Raw genomic sequence first — 21,026 nt, 5'->3', positions numbered from 1 at the left:
CTGAGGCCAATATACGAGTATTCCCTTTCTTCTAAAAATTTCAGAAAGTTTAATAACATGATGGGTCTCTGCAGTCGTTTACACCGGTCTAAAGTATTCCAACATACATGTAACAATAATATTATGTAGCAATATCAATACGTATCAATCAACTGCGTTTTTGAACAAACACTGCAGTAAGGAAAGTGACAGGAAATTTAGTTTAAGGTTTCAATTTAAAACAGATGTCTGCAAGAGTTCCATACAATTGCATATCATAGGATACAGAGGTATGATCGGTATATTGGCAAAAAACACAAGAAGAGAAGGCATGCGTTCATGCGTTCACAGTTCACTGCGTTCCCATAATCTAACCTTGAGTAGTTTCTGGACTTTTAAATCATTCGCTTTCTATATTATTCTTAGATGTACTTTCACTTGCGTCATAAGTTCATGCAATGTCATTGCCTTTTTTTAAAGGTAACCAGCGTACACGCTTGGTGCTGGAAAAAAAAAAAAGAAACCAATATGTTGCGAAAAAAAAAAAGTTCCTTGGTTCATTGCTCTTTTTGCTTCGAGGAGCAATTTTTTTCTTTTTTTTTTCTTTTTTATACAAAAGTACTGTTTCAAGTCTGCAAAGCAATGACTATTCCGCGAATGTTCCTTTAAAAAAGAGAGAGAAAAAAAAACACTATTTGCCTATTCGAGGAAGTGAACCTCGTGCTTTACAGTGAAAGCATGTTATACGTACAGGGTATAGTGTATTTATTCTGTCGATCAAAACTCCTTAGTCACACGTCGCATCTCTGTGTTTATGAACGTCATAATTGTTTGACATAATGAGTTGTCATCATACGGAAGGCATGAGGCCGTCAAAGGTCGCCATAGAGATTTTGTAACGCACGCTCACGTGAGTACGTTGCGCAAGTGAAACGAATTGGTTCGTGAAAACAAGTTACCGAATCCACATAAGCACACCTCCGTCTCTTGACAACATAACCAACTCAGCCGACAATGCAGAATGTGAACATTGTAATGATTTTTCCAAGACAGTATTCGATACTCATTAACGCTCGCATGTCCAGCTCTTTACTCATATTTTGCCTGAACTTGGGGACATGGGAAAAGAACGAATGCGTGCTTAGATTCGTTAAAACACATCTATGCTTAAGTCAGTGCGGAGACTCGTATACAATTCACAGTAAGACTTTACATACACAGACGCCGGCAACTTTTGTCCTGGACAGACAACTTCACTTTGCCGCCTAAAGCATATAACCACTCTTCAGTGTATATTATAACACGAACAAACGTCTATATGTGTATCATGACATGCATGAGGTCTTTAGTGACACTGTATACGGAGAGGTTGCCTGTCCCGCATAAGTGCTCTACTGTCTTATTTCCTTTGCTTTCAAATACGATAAAGATATGCATTTATCCAATTTGATTCATACTTTCGCCTTTCTTCTTGATCCAGGAGACCCGGTTCTCGTGAATGCCGACATATTCGTCCTCAGTATCGGGCCCGTTATCGAAATTGACATGGTGAGTTATGGAACACTTAGGAGATCGCCGACCCTCACGTCTTCTCATCGTCAAAGAAAAGGATAACAACAAAGAAAACAATATTTCATCAGCCGCCCCTCCTCCTTTTTTTTTTTTTTTTTTTTTTTTTGAAAACGCCACCAGCCAAAATAAGATATCTATGAATAGACAAGAGAGGAAAAAGTAATACGCTTCCGTAAAACCTCATTTTAAGGTTTTGGGTTAGATGGCATGATGTTTGACATGTTACGTCGAAACGTGTTATATTACCGTGCTATTCAAAACCTAAATGTTTCGTTATGGTGCCGTAGGGGATAATATCAACGCGTCTCTTTGAAACGTCTCTCTTGCACAAAATGTCTTCGCTTTTCGTGGTCTATAGGACTTAGAGGGTGAAAGCAGACACGATGCTATTCTTCTTTTCTTTCCGTTCTAATGATTGGAAGTTTTCATGCTTGACAAGATGCTACCAACGTCTATGAAGAGAATCGGCATTGACAGTTGACGCGTGTTATTGCATTTGAAGTCAAACATTGAGCAAAGTGCTCGCAATCCCAAATAAGCCACACATGGCCATCTATAATTCCGTAGGAGTGTTATTCCAAAAATTCTAGTATGGTTCATCTGTTTCACGGCCTTTGTTAACATCACTATTTCTCGACCAAAAGATTAGTCACGCCTGAGGTAAAGAGGGAGAGAGAGAGAGAGAGAGAGAGAGAGAGAAGGGGAGTGGGAGGCAGAGAGAGGAGGGGGGGGGGGGATAGATGTCATGTAAGTTTGGTAAAGCGTTACCGAAATACTTTTTCCCAATGTGTTAGATCCAGTATCCATGGTTACCCGACCCCTGTTGACTTTGCTCCTGTATTGTATAGCATCATTGAATCTCACTGTCCTCTCGGAATGTTGTGCAAGCAAGCTTTGCCGATAAAACAGCAACCTTCAAATTGTGTATTCATGTTACCTGTTTACTAGAAAGAAGAATACCACGTAAGTAATTAATACTCCGAGATCCACATGTTTTGTGTACCCATTTACAGTTGTCCGTGTTTAGAGTTGACGAAGATAATGTCAATATATTTTTTTTCTCTTTCTTTAAAAGTGTTTTTTCATTACAGTCTTTTGCCTTTCAGGGGATTTTTTGTTTTCAATTCCATAATTGTCCATTAGCAATGAGTGGGGTTAAAATTTATGGGAAAAGTAGATAGCTTTAATAGAATAAACTATGGACAGAATCTTTCTACAACCTACCAGACTTTGCATTTACAAAGAGCAGAGAGAATATTATTGCGCAGAAATGTCTAGCAACGGCTATTGCAAGTTACCGGAATATACTGATTTAAAGTGGCTGCTAATCCATTTCAATTTCAATGGTTGATGGTAAATTCGCTGCCATATTTGTTTGTTTTTTAAGTTTTTTGCTGAAAGTAAGTGTTCGTTTGGGTTTTCTGATTCAAGAAGCCGAAATAGATAAATAGGCAGCTAGTTTCCCTATCAAAATGACTAGGTGCCGATATACTCAATATTTAGAAAGTCATAATGTAACACGCTGCCAAAGCCGCAATTACAGACATTATTGTTTTGCTGTTGTTGTTGTTGTCGTCGTCGTCGTTGTTGTTGTTGTTGTTGTCTTCTCCTCGAATTAATCTGCGTTCTACTGGTGCTCATGAAAAGAGATGTTAATGCATCTATTAAGAGTCCGCACTCGACCCAGTCGGAAAGGCAGTTTGACTACTTGATACCATCTCATGCCGAACCCCAACAGCTCTATTGGTCTGTGCAGATGTACCATTTGGCAAGCATAAGGCCACGTGACAGATCTGAATTCTGGAGTATCATGTGATGTGTTTGCCTCGCTCTGATTTCAGGCCATAAGAACCCTCATCAATCTCATTGGTGAATGTCTTGCAGCGAGAGATCTCTCCTTGGGTAAAATAGGAACAAGCTGATCTTGACCGACATATTATATTACTGGCAGAAAATGAAATTTTCACTTGTTTGTCCTTCATACGTGATCACCCTCGTATTTTGCTGGTTGATGGGTAAAACTTTGCTGTTCGGCATGTCAAGAATATTTTCTTTTGAAAAGTCTAAACTTTATATTCATTAAAACTGTATGTTCATTGCTTCTCCGTCATTGTGATGATGTGGTCACTAGCATGAGAAAGATATATTCCAACATGTTAGTGCAATCCAGTCTGAAATATGAAATTTGGTAATATGATGTAAGCTGACTTAATATGATACAACTAAAACATGATGTACTATGAAATGATGAGGGTGACATGACATTTGCTACTGCGACAATTGCCTCGGTCTAATTTTCTCCATGGACTAAGGGTTATAGTTAGAATTTTGATAGAGCTTTAGGTTTAGTTTGAAGTGAGGATTAGGGTTAGGATAATGTTTGTGGGTAGAAATTCCGTTTGGCTTAGCGTGCAGATATTTCTTGGGAGCAATTGAGGAGTAAATGTTATGGAACCTGCTACAAGAATGAGAAAATAACACATGACGTTATACAGCAGATTTCTTAACCCTATAAAGCCCAAGCTATTTTGATCCCTTCCAGGCCCAAGGGGGGGGGGGGGGCACATTGTGCCCCCCCCCCTATATAACTTCTTTATTATATGATGTATGACCGTCATATTTGGCACGTGGGTAGAGCAACTCATACTCTACATGACCCAACATTCGAAATTTCCCAAGGTCATCCACTGAGGGCGCTATTTACCAAAATATAAAGAAATACATAGGAAATACGCTAAAATCATGTTTTTTCTTTGTACTTCTTTATCCCCAGTATATTTTTTTTATTTTATATCAATCATTTTCATATTTACCACAAAGGAAAAGCAAGTCAACTTTCACTATTTGTTATGGTTGAAATTTCTCAAGGTCAACATGTGGGGGCGCTATTCATTACAATATGAAGAAATATATGAAACCTTTCATGTATTGCTTGGAATGGGTACATAATATTGGCATCACATTTTATATTTCCAAAATATTGAAATTTTGAGTTTGCAGATTGATAATATGATATACAAATGATATTACCGGCAAAGCTTGTGTGAAAATAACACAAAATAAAAGGATAGTCTTTGGAAAATGCTGTATTTTCGATTATTTCTATTATATCTATTGTTTGACGCCTATGTCATATAAAAATAAAGGAAATAATAAGAAGACCATTTCAGGGTAATTCACAACCATAATTACTTCACAATTTGGTCCTTCAACAAATTACAGCCAAGAAAACCCCCATTTCATCCATTATTATATTGTTAACTGAACTTGGAACGGAAAATCATGCAAAATTTGACGTACATGGTTGTCAGTTTATGGTTGCCATGGCAACCAACAATAATGGACATAGCTAAATTATACATCAAAATGTTCGCAATAAGATTTTAGGAAAAGTCACCAAATTTGGTTTAAATCGGGTGAAGGGTGTAGGAGTGACAAACGAAAATATGGTAGGGGGGCACAATGTGCCCCCCTTGGGCTTTATAGGGTTAACTAAGCGGAGTGCAGGGATGGTTCAAAACCTTGGTCTCTTTTCAAATTTAGCCTAAATCGTGCCATCGAGTGATGACCGTTGGAGGAGATCTAGAGGGATGGGAATAATAGATTGGGTAGAAAGAGACAGATAATAAAACAGGACTGACAGATATTTAGGCGATAGAAAGAAAGAAGACAGAGGAAGTCAGGGGAGAAAAGAATGACATTAAGATGAAAGAGGAATAAGAAGAAGAAGGAGGAGAAGGAGAAGATGAGGAAAAAGGCAAAGAAGGGTAAGTGAAGGAGATAGAGATGAGAAAGAGGCATTGAGACACGGTAGCTAACAGACAGCTCAAAATTGAGATATATTAGAAGTATTCTGATAACAATATCATGCCAAAATCCTGATATTTCCCTCAGAGCCTTGGGCATCGGTCATGCTCTAGCGTGTTTCATTATTACACACCCGTGCACACGAGCGGGAAAATGACCGAAGGGCAATTCGACCGTTGACCGTTGGGCTATGAATCAAGGCAAGTCTCTGCAGTACTGTTGCCTCGCGCTGGCAACGTCGACAACCCGTGATTTTCATCACCCTGACTAAATATAACTGTGTTTACAACCCAGGGAGATGATAGTCTCTGCTCATTAGGGAGGAAAAAATGAAAGCTGGAGGGAGATGGGAAATAGACAGGAAATGCTTCAGACATAAAAGTCTTTCTTTGATTGGGACGTTTGATTCTGCTGCCCATCACTGTTGTGCGTATTTCGTTTCTCGTGAGAAAAGGCATGAGAAGAAAGATGAGTATAAAGTGGAACAAGTTCCTGTGGAAAATTGTTGAGTATAGAGATTCAAGTCAGGGAAAGCCTCCCGAGCCTTCACTTTAATGAATAACCTACGATGAAAATGTCTTTTGGGAGATGTCTTTTAGAACGCCTTTCCTCACTGGGGTGCAATCGCCCGCAATTCCCTTATAATTTCCAAGATGGTGTCTAGATAGCAAATAGTAGACAGTCGATGAAGTAGACAGAAGATGAAACTTTTTGACTTCATGAATTTGACTTTCTATCCAGTGCTTTTTGAAGGGGTTTGAAAGAAACGAATGTTTAAAACATTTAATTCAATCAAAGGACACCTGGTAAGGATGAACATGAACTTCATATTGACATTCTCAAGGAGACATGAGGTATTCTAGTTACGTTTTCAGATTAGACTGATGAGATGGGGGTTAATGTTCGAGGCTTGAAAAGGAAATTCAATGAATCAATATGTCTCACATTATATCTTCTCTTTCTCTCTCTCTCTCTCTCTCTCTCTCTCTGTCTATCAATCTATCTCTCTCTCTATCTCCGTCTCTTTCTTCATCTGTCTATCTGTCTGTCTATCTATCTATCTTTCTATCTTTCTATCTTTCCATCTATCTATCTATCTATCTATCTATCTATATTTCTACCTATCTATCAATTTTATCTATCTCTCGCGCAGGAGTACAACATCGACATGTTCTTTCGGCAGCGCTGGAACGACCCAAGGCTGAAGTTTAACGTGACGACGTTTGACGAGCTCCGCCTCAACACGGTGATGTTAGAGAGTATCTGGTATCCCGACACCTATTTCTTCAACGGCAAGCGGTCCATCAAACACAGCGTGACCACACCCAATCGAATGTTCAGGGTATCACCCAATGGAGACATTCTCTACACGTCAAGGTGACGTCACGGACGGGAGACAAACCGACCATTTGATTCTTAGAACCAAAGCGTCGTCTTAAGTGAAAATTGATGAAAATTGATCTGCAATAAAAGTGGCAATACCTCAACGTGGCTCCTGCATGAAGTCATGCGTAGAATAAAATTTACTGGAATAATCGATATCACAGCTGTTCTGTATGATTTTAAGGAGGTTATTTTTCTCATCCCCTCCTCTCCCCCCCCCCCCCCCAGCCAGATCTGGAGTCAGGGGAATTTGCAACAGTTGTGAATTTTGATTTGTGAATGTGATATATTTTGTCCAATGAATATTGCAGTTCATTGCACTTACAGTATGGGATAAGAGAAGTAAATAGCATGAATAAAGAGGACAAATTAATCAATAATCCTACACATTATAGTAATAACGGAAAAGAATTGTACACACAAATATACATCACACTTACCTTAGCAAAGCAAGGTCTGTTCAGGTCAGAAATAGAAGTGGATGCATACAAAAATAGTTTATAGATATCACTGATTTTGTGTGTCTTCACACGTAGTAGGTAGATAGATAGAAAGTAAGTAGAAATATAGGTACATAGATAGATAGATAGATAGATAGATAGATAGATAGATAGATAGATAGATAGATAGGTCAAAAGACCAATAAGTAGATAGACGGATAAATAGGTAGATCAATAGATAGATAGAAGGATGGATGGATAGATCAATAGACAGAGAGATAAATCAATGGATAGCTATATAGATGGATGGGCAGATAGGTAGAGAATACATGGATTCAAGACAGACAATTTGGTACAATTTGCACAATTATTGATTGCATGAAATAAATTGAAGTGAAATTTCTTCCTTACTAGACTCAAATAATCATTGAAGTGCGACAAAATATTTGAGACTTTTTGTCTGTTGCTTATGAATAGCATGAGGTAATCCACTGCATTCGTCTTTTCACAGGCTGACGGTGGTGGCGCAGTGTTTGATGGATCTACGGAAATACCCCATGGACAAGCAAGTCTGCCCTCTCTCTTTCGGCAGTAGTAAGTACGGAAACACAAACAAACAACCAATAGGAAATTATTACATAATTACTCTATGTCTACTTTTTTCCTTATGATCTCATTTACATTTATTTCCTTTCCTTCGGGTTTTGTTTCCGTTTCTTCTTCTTTAATGCCACAACCGCGTGATGAGGAAAATTATGAAAATAATGATTTATCTGAGTATCGATCATACAGGGTCTAACAGTAAATTGTCTTATTACGTAATAGAGAAGATGGAAAATTGCCTTTGCTATTTTGAAGAGTAATGGCAGGATTTGAGGCCACTATTGCTTGATGTCTAAGTAGATTACTGTGGCGTATTAGTGTGGGAAGTCTTGTAAAACAATACTTAGCCATAAATAGGAAAGAATAATATGTTCATTGTAATATGCTGACTGTAACCTTTGCAGTATAAACCCGTCTTTCAGATGGGAACCGTATATATTATGCACGATGAATTCATTCTATGAGACTATATAAGTTTCTTCTTCTTCTTCTTCTTCTTCTTCTTCTTCTTCTTCTTCTTCTTCTTCTTCTTCTTCTCCTCCTCCTTCTTCTTCTTGTGTGTATGTGTGTGTGACAGACAGACAGACAGACTGAGAGGAACAAAGAACACACGCGCATATGACATGCACACACCATTTGATGCGTACAGAGACAGCGAGACAGGGTTTAAAGGGATGGTATGTATAGTTTGACTTGAGATGGGGCTTCAAATTTGAACTCTTTCGAGTCGATTAGAAACCACTTATGGAATATGAAAGAGCATACAAGAGGTTTACTCATGATCTCTCAAAAATGTTGGAAACCTGAAACCCCATCTCGACCGAAACTATCCATCCCATCCCTTTAATGCAGTCGCAAGATGCAGACACATCAGATTTATTGAAACAGATCTTTCCACATGCACACATAAATCCCTTTTGATAAAGCAGTATGATTCTCCACTTCATACTCTGATACAAATGCACTCAACGTACATTAATGTTATGAAAGAAAGAACTACCCTGAAGGACATTTTTTGTTTATTTACTCACTGACAAAATTCTATGCAATCCCAACAAGCAATTTGTAATGTTCTTTTTATTGTTGTTGTTTGGCCTTACTTCTGTTTCATAAGCGTTTTCGCTAGGACGTCTACAACATCACTATACCACTTTTCTTTCGTTCTTCTTACGTTGACCGATATAATGAAAATGCGAATTGAAGTATGCCAGGATTCATTTATTCTTTTTCCGCTTATCTTCAGGCAATGTGCTGTTTTTTCAAGGCTCTTTTTGATCTCTTGTCTGCAGCGTTGAAGTAACGTAACTTGCTCAATTTTTCTTGACATTCACACAAAATAAGAAATTGCGTCATCCAATCATCTGTTATTTTTTTTCATGGAAGAAAACTCTCATTGGTAAGAATACAAAGATGAACTAAAACAACGTTGAGATCTTCACGAACTTTTACCAGTTTTCTTACTTGGTCATTTGCCAATATCATCTTTTTTGTTCTTTATGTGACACATTGTTTGAAATTAAGTGTTCTAAATTTGTCTCTCTCCTTTTTCGACTTCATGTCAAGTATTATGTCACGTGATAAAACGTCATAGGCTTGGTACTGAAGCGATGTTGGATACTTCCTTGGGAGGGTGGGGGGGGGTATAGAATGAAAATGGGGTGACACATAAGAGAACAGTGCGCTACTATCCCTGACTGGTCATTTTGTTAGGGGCATGACAGAAACCCAAAACAGTACAGATGGCCGCGTTCAATTCTCGCAAAAAGCGCGGGATTGCCTTCCAAAATAAATAGAAAGTGACGCACAACGGTGTCTCCTCTCTCTCTCTCTCTCTCTCTCTCTCTATCTATCTATCTATCTATCTATCTATCTACTTCTATCTCCCTCCTTCTATATCCCTATCTCTCCCCCTCTCTCTCTTCCTCCTTTCCTTTCTTTCTCTCTCATTTTTTTTTGTCTGTTCCTCTCTCGCTTATATTCTGTGTGTCTGTCTTTTCTCTTTTCCCACTCTCACGATAAAACTTCCCTGCATTCTCCACTTTCTCGAATTCTTTTTCTCTCCTTCCTATACTCGTATCCCCTTCTGTCTCTATAATGACTCCCTCCTCTCCCCTCTCTCTTTCTCTTTCCCTCTGTCTCTATATCTTTCTTCATATATCTTATTTTTCCCTTATATACCCTCTCTCAAAATATCTCTTTCTTCACCTTCTACTTTAAGTAATTCTGTTTTTATCTGTCTCATGTCTTTTCCTTCTTTGGTGTATTTTCATATACTCTTATATACCTATATTTCATCCTTTCCCACTTGCATACCACTGCACTTTTCCACAATATTCCCCATCTCTGATTGTTGTTGCCATTTGTCCTACCGTTGAGAGTATTAAGTCACTCAATATTCTATATTGGTTTCCGTTTTTTTTTCGGAGATAAGCTTTTGTGGATTCGTATTTCTTTCATTCATATTTCCATTTCCATTTTTACTATTTTTATATCTTTCATATTTTGTAAGTCCCAGATATATGAACGTATAACCTTGGCAACCAACCTTAAATTTTTGAAAGGTAAAAGATTCTTTCTTTGTGATGGTCTTGAGATCCTTGCCTTGATTTGACGAATTCCGCAAAGAAAGTTGGAACCCAACCCCCCCCCCCCCCCAAAAAAAAAAAAATATATATATATATATATATATATATATATATATATAATGATGAAAAAAAAAATGAGTTACAATACGAGTCGTCTTTTCCGAAAAGTCATATCTAAAAATAAAAGGCAAACAGAAAACAGGTTGTTCACCACCTAGAAGTTTTACGCTCACATTCACTATCAGAAATTTCCGTAATTCCGTTTCCACTGTAGATAGTCATCTGCGATAAAACGACATTGTTAACACATCACATGTTTTGTCTTTTAGAAATCGTCGCCATGCGTCTTTACACCCACTGTACTTCAGTGCTTTTAATAACTTTGAATAGTCCTTAGCTCACTGCGTGACGAATGTTGTATGTCAATCTGTGAAATAAAGAGAAGGAGAAGAAAAAGGTTCATAGAGAAGAATGAGACTGGGTCTAGTCTCTCTCAACAACCTCCTTCATGTCGTAATTGGAGTTCTCTGCAGCGGGAAAGAGCTGTTCTTTGCAAATGTCAATCCTGACATGATAAGGGTTACCATGGTTACGCTGGGAGAAGGATTTCTGTCAAACTGGTCCAGTCAGTGGTATATGAGGTAAAGAAACACATAAGTTCTCCCTATCAAAACTCGCAGTGATTTGCAGGACATTTGATAAGGAAACGTTTTCACTTGCCCTTTTGCAACCAAAAACTGCAGAAATTGCAAAATCTTGGGAGTTAGAACAAAATGGGGCAATTCTGCCATTAAATTTCGTATCTTTAATCACTCGGCGTGTACCTGAATGAGGTCATGTGCACAAGGAAAATGAGAACAGAATGAAAATAATGCTAGTACATCAAGCCTTGCTGAGACAGACTTCTACAATCAGCAAGAAATGTAGTGCATCGCCCTCGATTTCTGTGACAAAAAAAAAGTGTCTTCTTTATATTGGCTCCACAATCAGCCACAATTGGATGCAAGAGATTACATCGTTAGGGATTGACCCACTACCAAATTGATGGCCGTGTTTTGGATAGTTCGTCCAACGTTCATGGCCGCTGACCAATTTCAATCATTCGTACCAAAAAATGGAAGAAAGGGAATCAGCTGCGAAGGTGTATAAGATCCGAATAACGCCCGTGAGCAGCATGAAGCTTTTCCAACTATAATGGTGCATCCAAATCTAAATCAACGTTTCTACCTACACAACAACAACAACAACAACAACAACAACAAGAAAAAAATACACATAGCTATCTGCCAGCATTATACAATCATGGTTTCTATAGTTCTTTCTTTGGATGACACCTAAAGGAGACAATTAAAATGGTTATATGGTTAACAGAATCAAGGAGACACTGTGCCTTAGGGACGTAACTTTGTGTTTCATTAACGTTTTTAACTGCATTTTATCTCGTTCAATCCGTGCTTTACTGCTAACAACATTAATATGCATTTATGTGCACCGTCTCCGAAAATGCAAATGATGGGGGGGGGGGGGGGGGGGTGAAGGGAAAACGAGAGAGCGAGAGGGAGTACATCAGGGTGTAATCAATTTTGGTTGAACCAGAAAAGCAAGATGAAGAAGAAGACCGATTGTCCATATGCTTGAATTTTTAAGAAAATCACAAGTCGTAGTGATTAAATATGATAATACTTTTAAGGATTATCATGCGATGAAATGCCAACACAGAAAGACTACGGTAAATGTGTATATCCAATGAAGATTTGAGTCAGTAGAGTACAAAAAACAGGGAGAGGGAGAAGGGCTCGCATGTTGAAGTAGATGGACGAGTGATGTGGCAGCACAACCTGCCCACTCCTGCGACGCCACCTCATTCCCATTATCTCCCATCTCTTGGCCAATCAATCACCACGTACTTTGGATTGCATTATGACAAGGGTGATCTTCTCAAACCTATCATCGTGTCCTGCCTGGAACTATGGTACCAATAACCTTAGCCCTAGTTTTAGATGAAGAAAAGTTCACTCCCCCCCCCCCCTTCTCTCTCTCTCTGCCGTCCTCTCACTCTCTCTGCTATATGTTTCTCCCTCTCTCTGCTATATGTTTTACCCTCTGTCTGCTATATGTTTCCCCCTCTCTCTGTTATATGTTTCTCTCTCTCTCTCTCTACTATATGTTTCTTCCTCTCTCTGCTATACGTTTCACCCTCTCTCTGCAATATTTTTCTCCCTCTCTCTGCTATATGTTTCTCTCTCCCTCTCTCTCTGCTATATGTTTCACCCTCTCTCTGTTATATGTCTCCCTCTCTCTCTGCTATATGTTTCTTCCTCTCTCTGCTATACGTTTCACCCTCTCTCTGCAATATTTTTTTCTCCCTCTCTCTGCTATATGTTTCTTCCTCTCTCTGCTATACGTTTCTCCCTCTCTCTGCTATATTTTTCTCCCTCTCTCTGCTATATGTTTCACCCTCTCTCTCTCTGCTATATGTTTCTCCCTCTCTCTGTTATATGTTTCTCTCTCTGCTATATGTTTCTCGCTCATTCCGTCTGTTCTCTCTATCCTGCTCTGTCTACCTCGTCAGGTTTTCTCCCACTATAATCGCTTCCATTCTCAGATTTTCTCCTACTCTTACCTCTAGATCAATTCTCCAGTGAAGCCCCACTTCCCACTCCATACCCCGATGATGAGTTATATTGGGATGTAGGCATGCCTAGCAGAGGGAATAGTATTTCCCCCGAAGACTTGGAAATGATGAAGAAAACGGCCCAAAGACCGAAAACCAGTCTACCCGATCGACTACAATTATAGTCTTCTATTTCCCTTGATTGTTTTCATTGATTGCAGTCCTACACGAACTCCAAGTTTACGGTTTCTTCTCGAGTGCTCCGTTTCTTTGCTTGATGTCGATTGATTCTCCTTTTTTTTTTTTCATTTTTTAGCATTCGTTCATGACGATGCACATACAAACGCATTTAAGTACGCATGCATGTTTACACACACGAGAATACAGACATAACAAGCACACATACAAAATAATTCTTTCATCTTTATTGCTGTCAATAGTTATACATTTTCAAACATTTTGTCTTTAAAAGTATCATATCATTAACAGCAAAACATACGCATGTCATGCTTGACCCAAAATATGTCTATCGACAGTTGCCAGATAGCTTTCAATTTATTGCGTGCATCACATTACACTACACTGTCTATTTTAATCCAGATAGCTACTCGGAGAGCGACGTCAAATACGTGTGGAAGTACCCGTCGGATGCCAACGCCTCACGCTCCATAGAGGTCTCCGACGAGCTTCGGCTAGCCCAGTTTACACTGCAAACCTGGAAGGGATATCATCGGGTTAAGACGTCCAAAGCAGTCGGTAAAGAATTGTTGTCGTGGAGTGTCTCGCAGGCAGACCCCTTCACACTTGCATCACTTTCCGACAGTGGAGTCCAAACAATCTCACAGCAGAATTAAAAAGTCCCCCGAAACTGGCTTGTTTGAACTATATATGACCAGAACTTTTTGGCGGACGCTTTTTAAAGCTTATCCCTCTGGTTGTTGCGTACTAAGATTGCCTGAATTGTTACAAGTGAACATAATATCTGTAAAACAAGTCAGCTTCACAATTTGAATGTAATGACGGACGATGATGTGCAAAGAAGGCTACCATTTTGGGGGTTTTGTTTGTTTGTTTGTTTGTTTGTTTGTTTGTTTGTTTTTTGCTAGGAAAACATCAATAATTTTAGTCAATCTTTAGGAGTTCACAATGATGATCTGTCTGGGAGATTCTACACATATTTCGAAAAGGGCCGACGTTTGGTGCATACATCCTCTCATATTAGCATACACTATTTGTTTTCTAACAAAGTAATTCTATTGCTGAAAGTAAAGCACACAAACAAACAAGCTAACATTTATAACACAGGAAGCTAAACATCTATCAAGCCAACAAAGTTCAGCAATGAAGAAATAGAAAACTCCCTCTATGTACAAAGTGCCTTTTAATTGACTTAAGGTGAATGTATATCTTGTCTGTTCCTTATGGTAAAAGTAATGTTGTTGATTTGATCTACTTTCCTGTCTATTTGTTTTTCTAATCTGCCAGACTGCCAGAACGAAGTAAATTAGAAACCTAGATTGAATATCACTATTCCACGTTTACCTCATTGGGTTAGTAAGCGCCACCTGTTCTCTGTGACTCCGTCAGTGTTGTGCCATGACGGCGTCCTACCTTTTTGATACAGTACATCGATATATCTATGTCCTTTTTGCATCTGAACATGACGCTGTTTTGCACGTAGCACAAAATACACAAGATCGTCTCTTGATTTAAATTCCCGGAAGCCAAGAAGAAAAGAAATATGAGCAAGAATTTAACAAGCTTATCCAAGTCTTATTGAAGGTAATAGAATAGCCTGCTTTTCATTCTTTTTTTTTTCCTTTGTCTAGATTGGTAGAGGAAATATGCTGCGCTTTTGATTTCCTGTTTCGCATATAATGCGCGAGTACTTTGTTGTATAACCTTCGAGAAAGATTGAGTTGTGCCCGGTAGGCCCATCTGAGAATATCCAGCAGAGTCCAATCATCATTATTGTTGTATGTTTCCCATGTTCCTGTTGAGCTGTTCAAGACGAAAAATACGTAGACAAAATTTAACTACAATTTTATGAAATCAATGATCCAGATAAAGGCATCGTGAACTTTAAGAATGACACATTTCAACAAATAAAAAGCAAGCAAACAAACAAACATACGCTTCTCTCTCTCTTCGTGTTAATATCATTCTTTTTTTTCTTTTTTTTTTTGTCTGCCTTTATTTCAAGGAAACCGAACCATGCTGACGGTGGACTTCATACTCGCCCGCCACATCGGGTTCTTCTTCATCCAGACCTATTTTCCCTGTGTCATGATCGTCGCTCTATCCTGGGTGTCTTTCTGGCTAAACCGTGAGGCCACTCCAGCCCGCGTCGCCCTTGGTAAGAGACATCAGTGCGGCTTATTGCCATTTGACAATCTAGTAGTAAAGCGCGGTGTCCGCAGTCAATGGCATCTTGGAATAGCGGAGTTAGGGTGACCGTGACGTTCTTTTCGTCCTTTATTCCATTCACCAATAACTCGCCAAATGAGGCTTCGCGACCGTGAGTGAGCTCGTCAATGGCATCATCAGAAAGTCGTAATAGATAAACGAGAACAACCGAGAGAGAGGGAGGGACAGAGAGAGAGAGGAATGGGGGGGGGGGGGAGAACGAAAGACAAGGACAGGAAAGAAAACAAACATAGGTACGGAAAATGCTTGAACTTTTACCTCCACATGGATTGTGGATGTCAAGTTCGACCGCCATGTCGAAATAAAATCTCGCCACATGAAAAAAAAACCAACAACAACAACACACAAACAAATGTCATATTGTGACGTTCTTCAAAATCACTTTATCTCCGATATATTGCGATTCGCCAGAAGATTCATAATGGTATACCCTCGATTCCCTTCATCCTTTGTGTTCTTTGAGTACCGTTAGCACAGATAACCACATAGCATTGTACACTCTATCCAAAGTCCCTTTCACAGAAGCAAGGGATCAAAGCAGTATTATTTATCTGGATAAACTTTCATTAGTGACATAAAGATAATCTGTACAGAAAAAAAAACCTTCGAAATTAGCTACGTAAATTCCTTATGTAAGAAAAGGAGTAAGAGGGACAAAAATAGTTTATTAGAGGAAATCACATCTGTCGTGAAGAACTCGTCAAATTCACGTTTTTCTTTAAATAAGAATCCTTTGCCTACGCAAACAACTATGGGTGACGTTTTATTTCTATACTTTACAGTTACCTCGTTTTGTTTCAAACTTTTTTTCAACAAAATATATTGAATCCGTATTGACTTAACAACTCGATGCAGACGATCTTTATTTCTCTCACGGAGACGCTTGCCAAATTGATTTCGTGAGAAGCCTTTCTACGACCGGCTGCATCACCGCGAAAGCCCTTAAGGACTGCTACCATTTACTACCTGGACACATTATAATCGAAAATAAACAGACATCAAAAACATCTGAAGAGGTTTTTGTGCCCCCGTCATCTTCTTTTTTTTTTTTTAATCTAATAAAAAAAATGGAAAAAAAGGAGGTTAGTGAGGGAATATTCGTTATTGATTCCCAACCCTCTTACTTATTTTTGCTGCTAATTGGAAGTTTTATCAATTGCATTCTTACCTGGGCTCTACTGTTTATAACTTCAGGTGTTTGGGGATTTTATAAAGAAAAAAAGAAATGGTGCGACCGAAGTGCGCAAAAGGAGGAAAAGAAGAAATACTATCTCTGATGAGAATTGATTTTTGAGAGCTGTAAAAGGTAGCTTTTGTACGGACTATTGAGTTTCAGTTGATTAAATCTGATCTTGCGAGAAACAACCACACCAACGATGAATCGAAAAGAAAGAGGGGAAGATGAAAAGGACGCACAGGAGACAATAAAGAAGACTGCTACACCCACTGGTGATGATGATGATTGATTTCAGTATTTTAGGCTTGTTCGCTTTTTTTTTCTCTCAGGTAATACTTATTGAACTGTTATCTTGTTTTCAGCATTCGACAACATGTGAGTTTATTCGTTCAGAAACATAGTGAATAAAACAAGCTGCTTTTAAAGAAAGCTTTATTCATTTGTTTGCTTTTTATTTCCTTCAAAAACATACATAAAGATATAAAAAGACATCATAAGATAAAAAGAAAAAAAGATAATACATGCATACAATGTAACATACATACATAGTAAATGAAGAGTACGGTGCATTGCCAACATACGATTATTTTTGTTGTCACGATTAGATGTGACGGTAACCGATAAGATAATACCAAATAAACGAAGATTTAACAACAAACACTAAGAAGTTTTTTTTTTTTTTTTTTTTTTAGGTTACTATCATTATGAGGGACCACTAATGTCCCGATAAATGTACAGAGAAAAAAAAAATGATGTGAAACCCCCAAAATAATTGATGTTGATTATTTTCACAGCAGATTTACACAACATTTTGTTATCTACATTCTTTCGACAGTGTAGATATGTTTAATGATAATCGCTTCCATAGTGATGGTAGGGGATTTTTTTTTTTTTTTTGGGGGGGGGGGGGTTCTTCCGTTTTGATTGTTATACATGCTTGTTTTCCCTTAGCTGACTAATATTCACTGGTATTTCGTAACAACGCAACTTGATCCCTTAGTTTTTGTCCAATAAGTGTTTAATCATTGTTTTCTTCATGTTTGAATTCAAGATAACTAAGCGTCGATGATTTTGCAATGTCGTAAAAGGATTCAGGAACTGCTTAATGACAATTTTAAATCTCTTAAGATCAAGTTTCGGGAAATAAGTCATGTGAGTTACTGAGACATCTCCTTATTGTGTTGCATAGGCATCTCATGCTGTACTTGCTTTTGTTTTCACTGCCGATCGCTCTCATTTCAACCATCGTACGACAGGGACAATGACCACGCTCACGATCACCACGCTTGGATGGAGTGCCCGTGCCGTGCTGCCCAAAGTCGGCTACGCCAAAGCCATCGACTGGTTCATCATCCTTTGCTTCGTCTTCGTGTTGGGCGCAGTGCTCGAATTCGCCACCGTCAACTATTTCACCAAGCGCCGGACAGGCATGCTACCCGGCATGGCCGACGATGAGGAGGATGACCTCGCACAAGCTCAGGTAATCAATGACCACGTGGAGATCGAGGTTTGCACACTCACACTGGGAGAAATACATGCGTAATGACGCTCACGTATATGCACTCCTCACAGACGTGCAGAATGGTTTGATATCATGTAGCGCCAACTGTACGCCAATGGTTTGATATTGAATACTCGTAACTTCAGTATCGAATAACATTGCAAGCTGCAAAGAATATTTTAGTAGTACTGTAGTAGTAGTAGTAGTTGGTGTACTGGTGATTGCAGCAATAGCAGAAAAAAAAATAATAATAATAACAATAATAATAATAATAATAATAATAATAATAATAACAATAACAATAATAACAACAACAACAACAATAATAATAATAATAATAATAAGAAGAAGAAGAAGAAGAAGAAGAAGAAGACGAAGACGACGACGAAGAAGAAAATAGTAGCAGTATAGTAGTAGTAGCAGCAGTAGCAGCAGCAATAACTCAAATTCGTCATAGTCACGTGTATTGACAGCCTGTATCCTTATTATATATCTTTTGTTCCTTCAATGATGCTGACACAAGTAAATGAACAAGGAAAACGCAATTGTGTCAACTGACAAGATAACAGGCGCTGACAGGCAAAAGATATGTTATCATGAAAATGAGTGTTAAAAACGTTTCTCCTACTATTCTCCAATATATGTCATATTGATCACTCATGCTTCTGTTATCCTTACATAATACAGTTCCTCTGCCATCTTAGGTTCTACTTGTTGGATTGTTCCGTTTGTTTGTTTGTTTGTTGGTTGGTTGGTTTATTTATTTATTTATTTATTTATTTGTCGCACAGTTTCCGGTCGTTATTTTGCAACATTGATCCAACAAAGTAGCAGTGATTCATGACATGAGCCACCTAACCAAACGAGTAATCATTATTTAATGTAGTTGAATGAAGTTTTATGTCATCATTATACTTCGTGTCGAGATCATCACTGGGGCCGTGTCGTCGACGGGCGCTTAACTAGAACTTCACGATCCATTTGTTTCTCTTAGCAGGTTGAAAAAGTGGAAGCTACTCTCATGCGAAAGAAGAAGAAGCGATTCTCGCTCATCCGAGGATTCACGAGGTACCAGGTGAAGGTGGCTCGGACACCTTCGGACGATGATCGGAGATACTCGGATCACGAAACCACTCTATGCAGCGACGCTTGGAATTGCATCACGGGAAATGCCGAATACCGCAACAGTAGACTTCGGCGGTGCAAGGACCAGAAACCATTCAACAGTGTCAGCAAGATTGATGAATTTTCCAGAATCGCATTTCCCCTAGGCTTTATCCTCATGAATGCTCTATATTGGTGTATTTTCCTGCTTTAATATGATTTGTCTATTTTGCAGCTGTTTTTGGTATATGACCTTCTGTTAAGGTATTTGGTGTTACACCTATAGGCATTGTAATCGTAGGATAACTAATCGTGTTAGAGTTATTCAGTAGGAAACTTTTTGAACCATTATTTAGCTAGGATTGGGGTTTGTCGTTCCAAGTATCTGACGCAAGTAGAAGGGTGATTAGAACTGCACTCCAGCACACTCACTAGAATTATTTTTCATGTTTTCTATTTGATTTTTGATGTGCACAGTGTCAGAATCGTCACTTGTTGTGCCTAATAGCAAAGTAGTTAAATTTATCATCATCAGTCTCAGTAAATGACGCCCGGAAATGACGACAGTTTGCTATTTCCTGTAATGTTCGATAAGTTCGTGTATTATATACGGAATGCGTGGACACAGGCTGCTCTACATGCACAAAGGAGTTAGTGAGATATTTGTAGTGTATCAATTTGTCACGGCATATTATTTTTTCCTACTCCAGCCATGAATACATGCACGGTGTATTTTATGATTTCGTTTGGCGCACTGGCTCTTGAAATTCCTGTGTTTTGCTACGATATCACTTTGAATTATAATAAACGAGATTTCTGAATTCCCTTTCTTGATAACTTGCCTTCGTGAATATTTGTTGCCCACGTGATAACGTATGCGTCACGAATTCCCTGTGTCAGCTCGTTGACTCCATGGAAAGTTACGCATGAGTCAGTCTACACTGAAGGCAGCTGTTGTACAAAATGTCATGCCGTCGTGTTTATTGCATTAAGCCAGGGTTTATGCATTTATTGCATCAAGCCACGGTTAAATAATATGAATTATACTGCATCTACGATACTTCAGATTGCTTCGTCAAAGACAGAAAGGATAAATATTAGAATGCAAGCAGAATGCAATAGTCATCCATATCTGTCCAGCCAAACATGGATATTTACCGACCCTTGCAAGCTCTCGCAAGGGAAGGGGAGCATAAACTTTTGATAATTGTGGAGATGAGTCTATTCGTTTGTTTCCGAGATATTTAATCTGCTGCATTGTTTAAAGGGGATGGCTAGTAACTGATCAGTGGGAATTAGTGGGAATGCTGGGGGATGATTGTTCCAGTCCTGTGGGATTCATTTAAGAGTACACTATTTATATCTATTATTGTGTGAAAATTATCTGCTTCAGAATGGTATCATATTCAAGTAATGTGCAGGTTTATGTTTCCAGGTTACCCCGTCACTGTACAGGCATTACTTGAATATGAGACCATTCTGAAGCAAACAATTTTCACACAACGATAGATATATAATGTACTCTTAAATGAATCCCACAAGGATTGGAACAATCATCCCCCAGCATTCCCACTGATTCCCACTGATCAGTTACTACCCATCCCCTTTAAAGGAGTATACAATGATTGTACAAATATATCTCACACCCATTGTTGAACAAAATATTTATATCCTACCTGCATGTATAGCAAACGATTAGGTAAAATGCTCGCTTTCCATTATCTCAGTTTGATCTCAGTTTGCGTCAAAATAGTGAATTGAATATGACTGTATTTGTCACGTGACATGCTGTATATGCGACACATATTATAAATGTTCCATTTTAAGATTTGTA

At 38.6% G+C, this 21,026-nt stretch overlaps 1 protein-coding gene across 1 annotated transcript in view; it reads left to right on the top strand.

The window, feature by feature from the left end:
• Positions 1-19,406, top strand: part of LOC140235480 (gamma-aminobutyric acid receptor subunit alpha-2-like) — a 68,526-nt gene extending 49,120 nt beyond the window's left edge. Inside the window, exons 3-9 of the mRNA XM_072315508.1 lie at positions 1,460-1,527; positions 6,512-6,735; positions 7,693-7,775; positions 13,584-13,739; positions 15,187-15,339; positions 17,844-18,067; positions 19,086-19,406. Of these exons, the coding sequence (XP_072171609.1) occupies positions 1,460-1,527; positions 6,512-6,735; positions 7,693-7,775; positions 13,584-13,739; positions 15,187-15,339; positions 17,844-18,067; positions 19,086-19,406 (1,229 nt within the window). The remainder of the gene's footprint in view (positions 1-1,459; positions 1,528-6,511; positions 6,736-7,692; positions 7,776-13,583; positions 13,740-15,186; positions 15,340-17,843; positions 18,068-19,085) is intronic.
• Positions 19,407-21,026: the final 1,620 nt, after the last annotated feature.

This window comes from Diadema setosum, chromosome 11 (assembly GCF_964275005.1).
Source record: "Diadema setosum chromosome 11, eeDiaSeto1, whole genome shotgun sequence".
In the NCBI taxonomy this organism is placed as follows: domain Eukaryota; kingdom Metazoa; phylum Echinodermata; class Echinoidea; order Diadematoida; family Diadematidae; genus Diadema; species Diadema setosum.
Note: the sequence above shows the minus strand (reverse complement) of the source record. Positions and strands in the feature narration are given on the sequence as shown.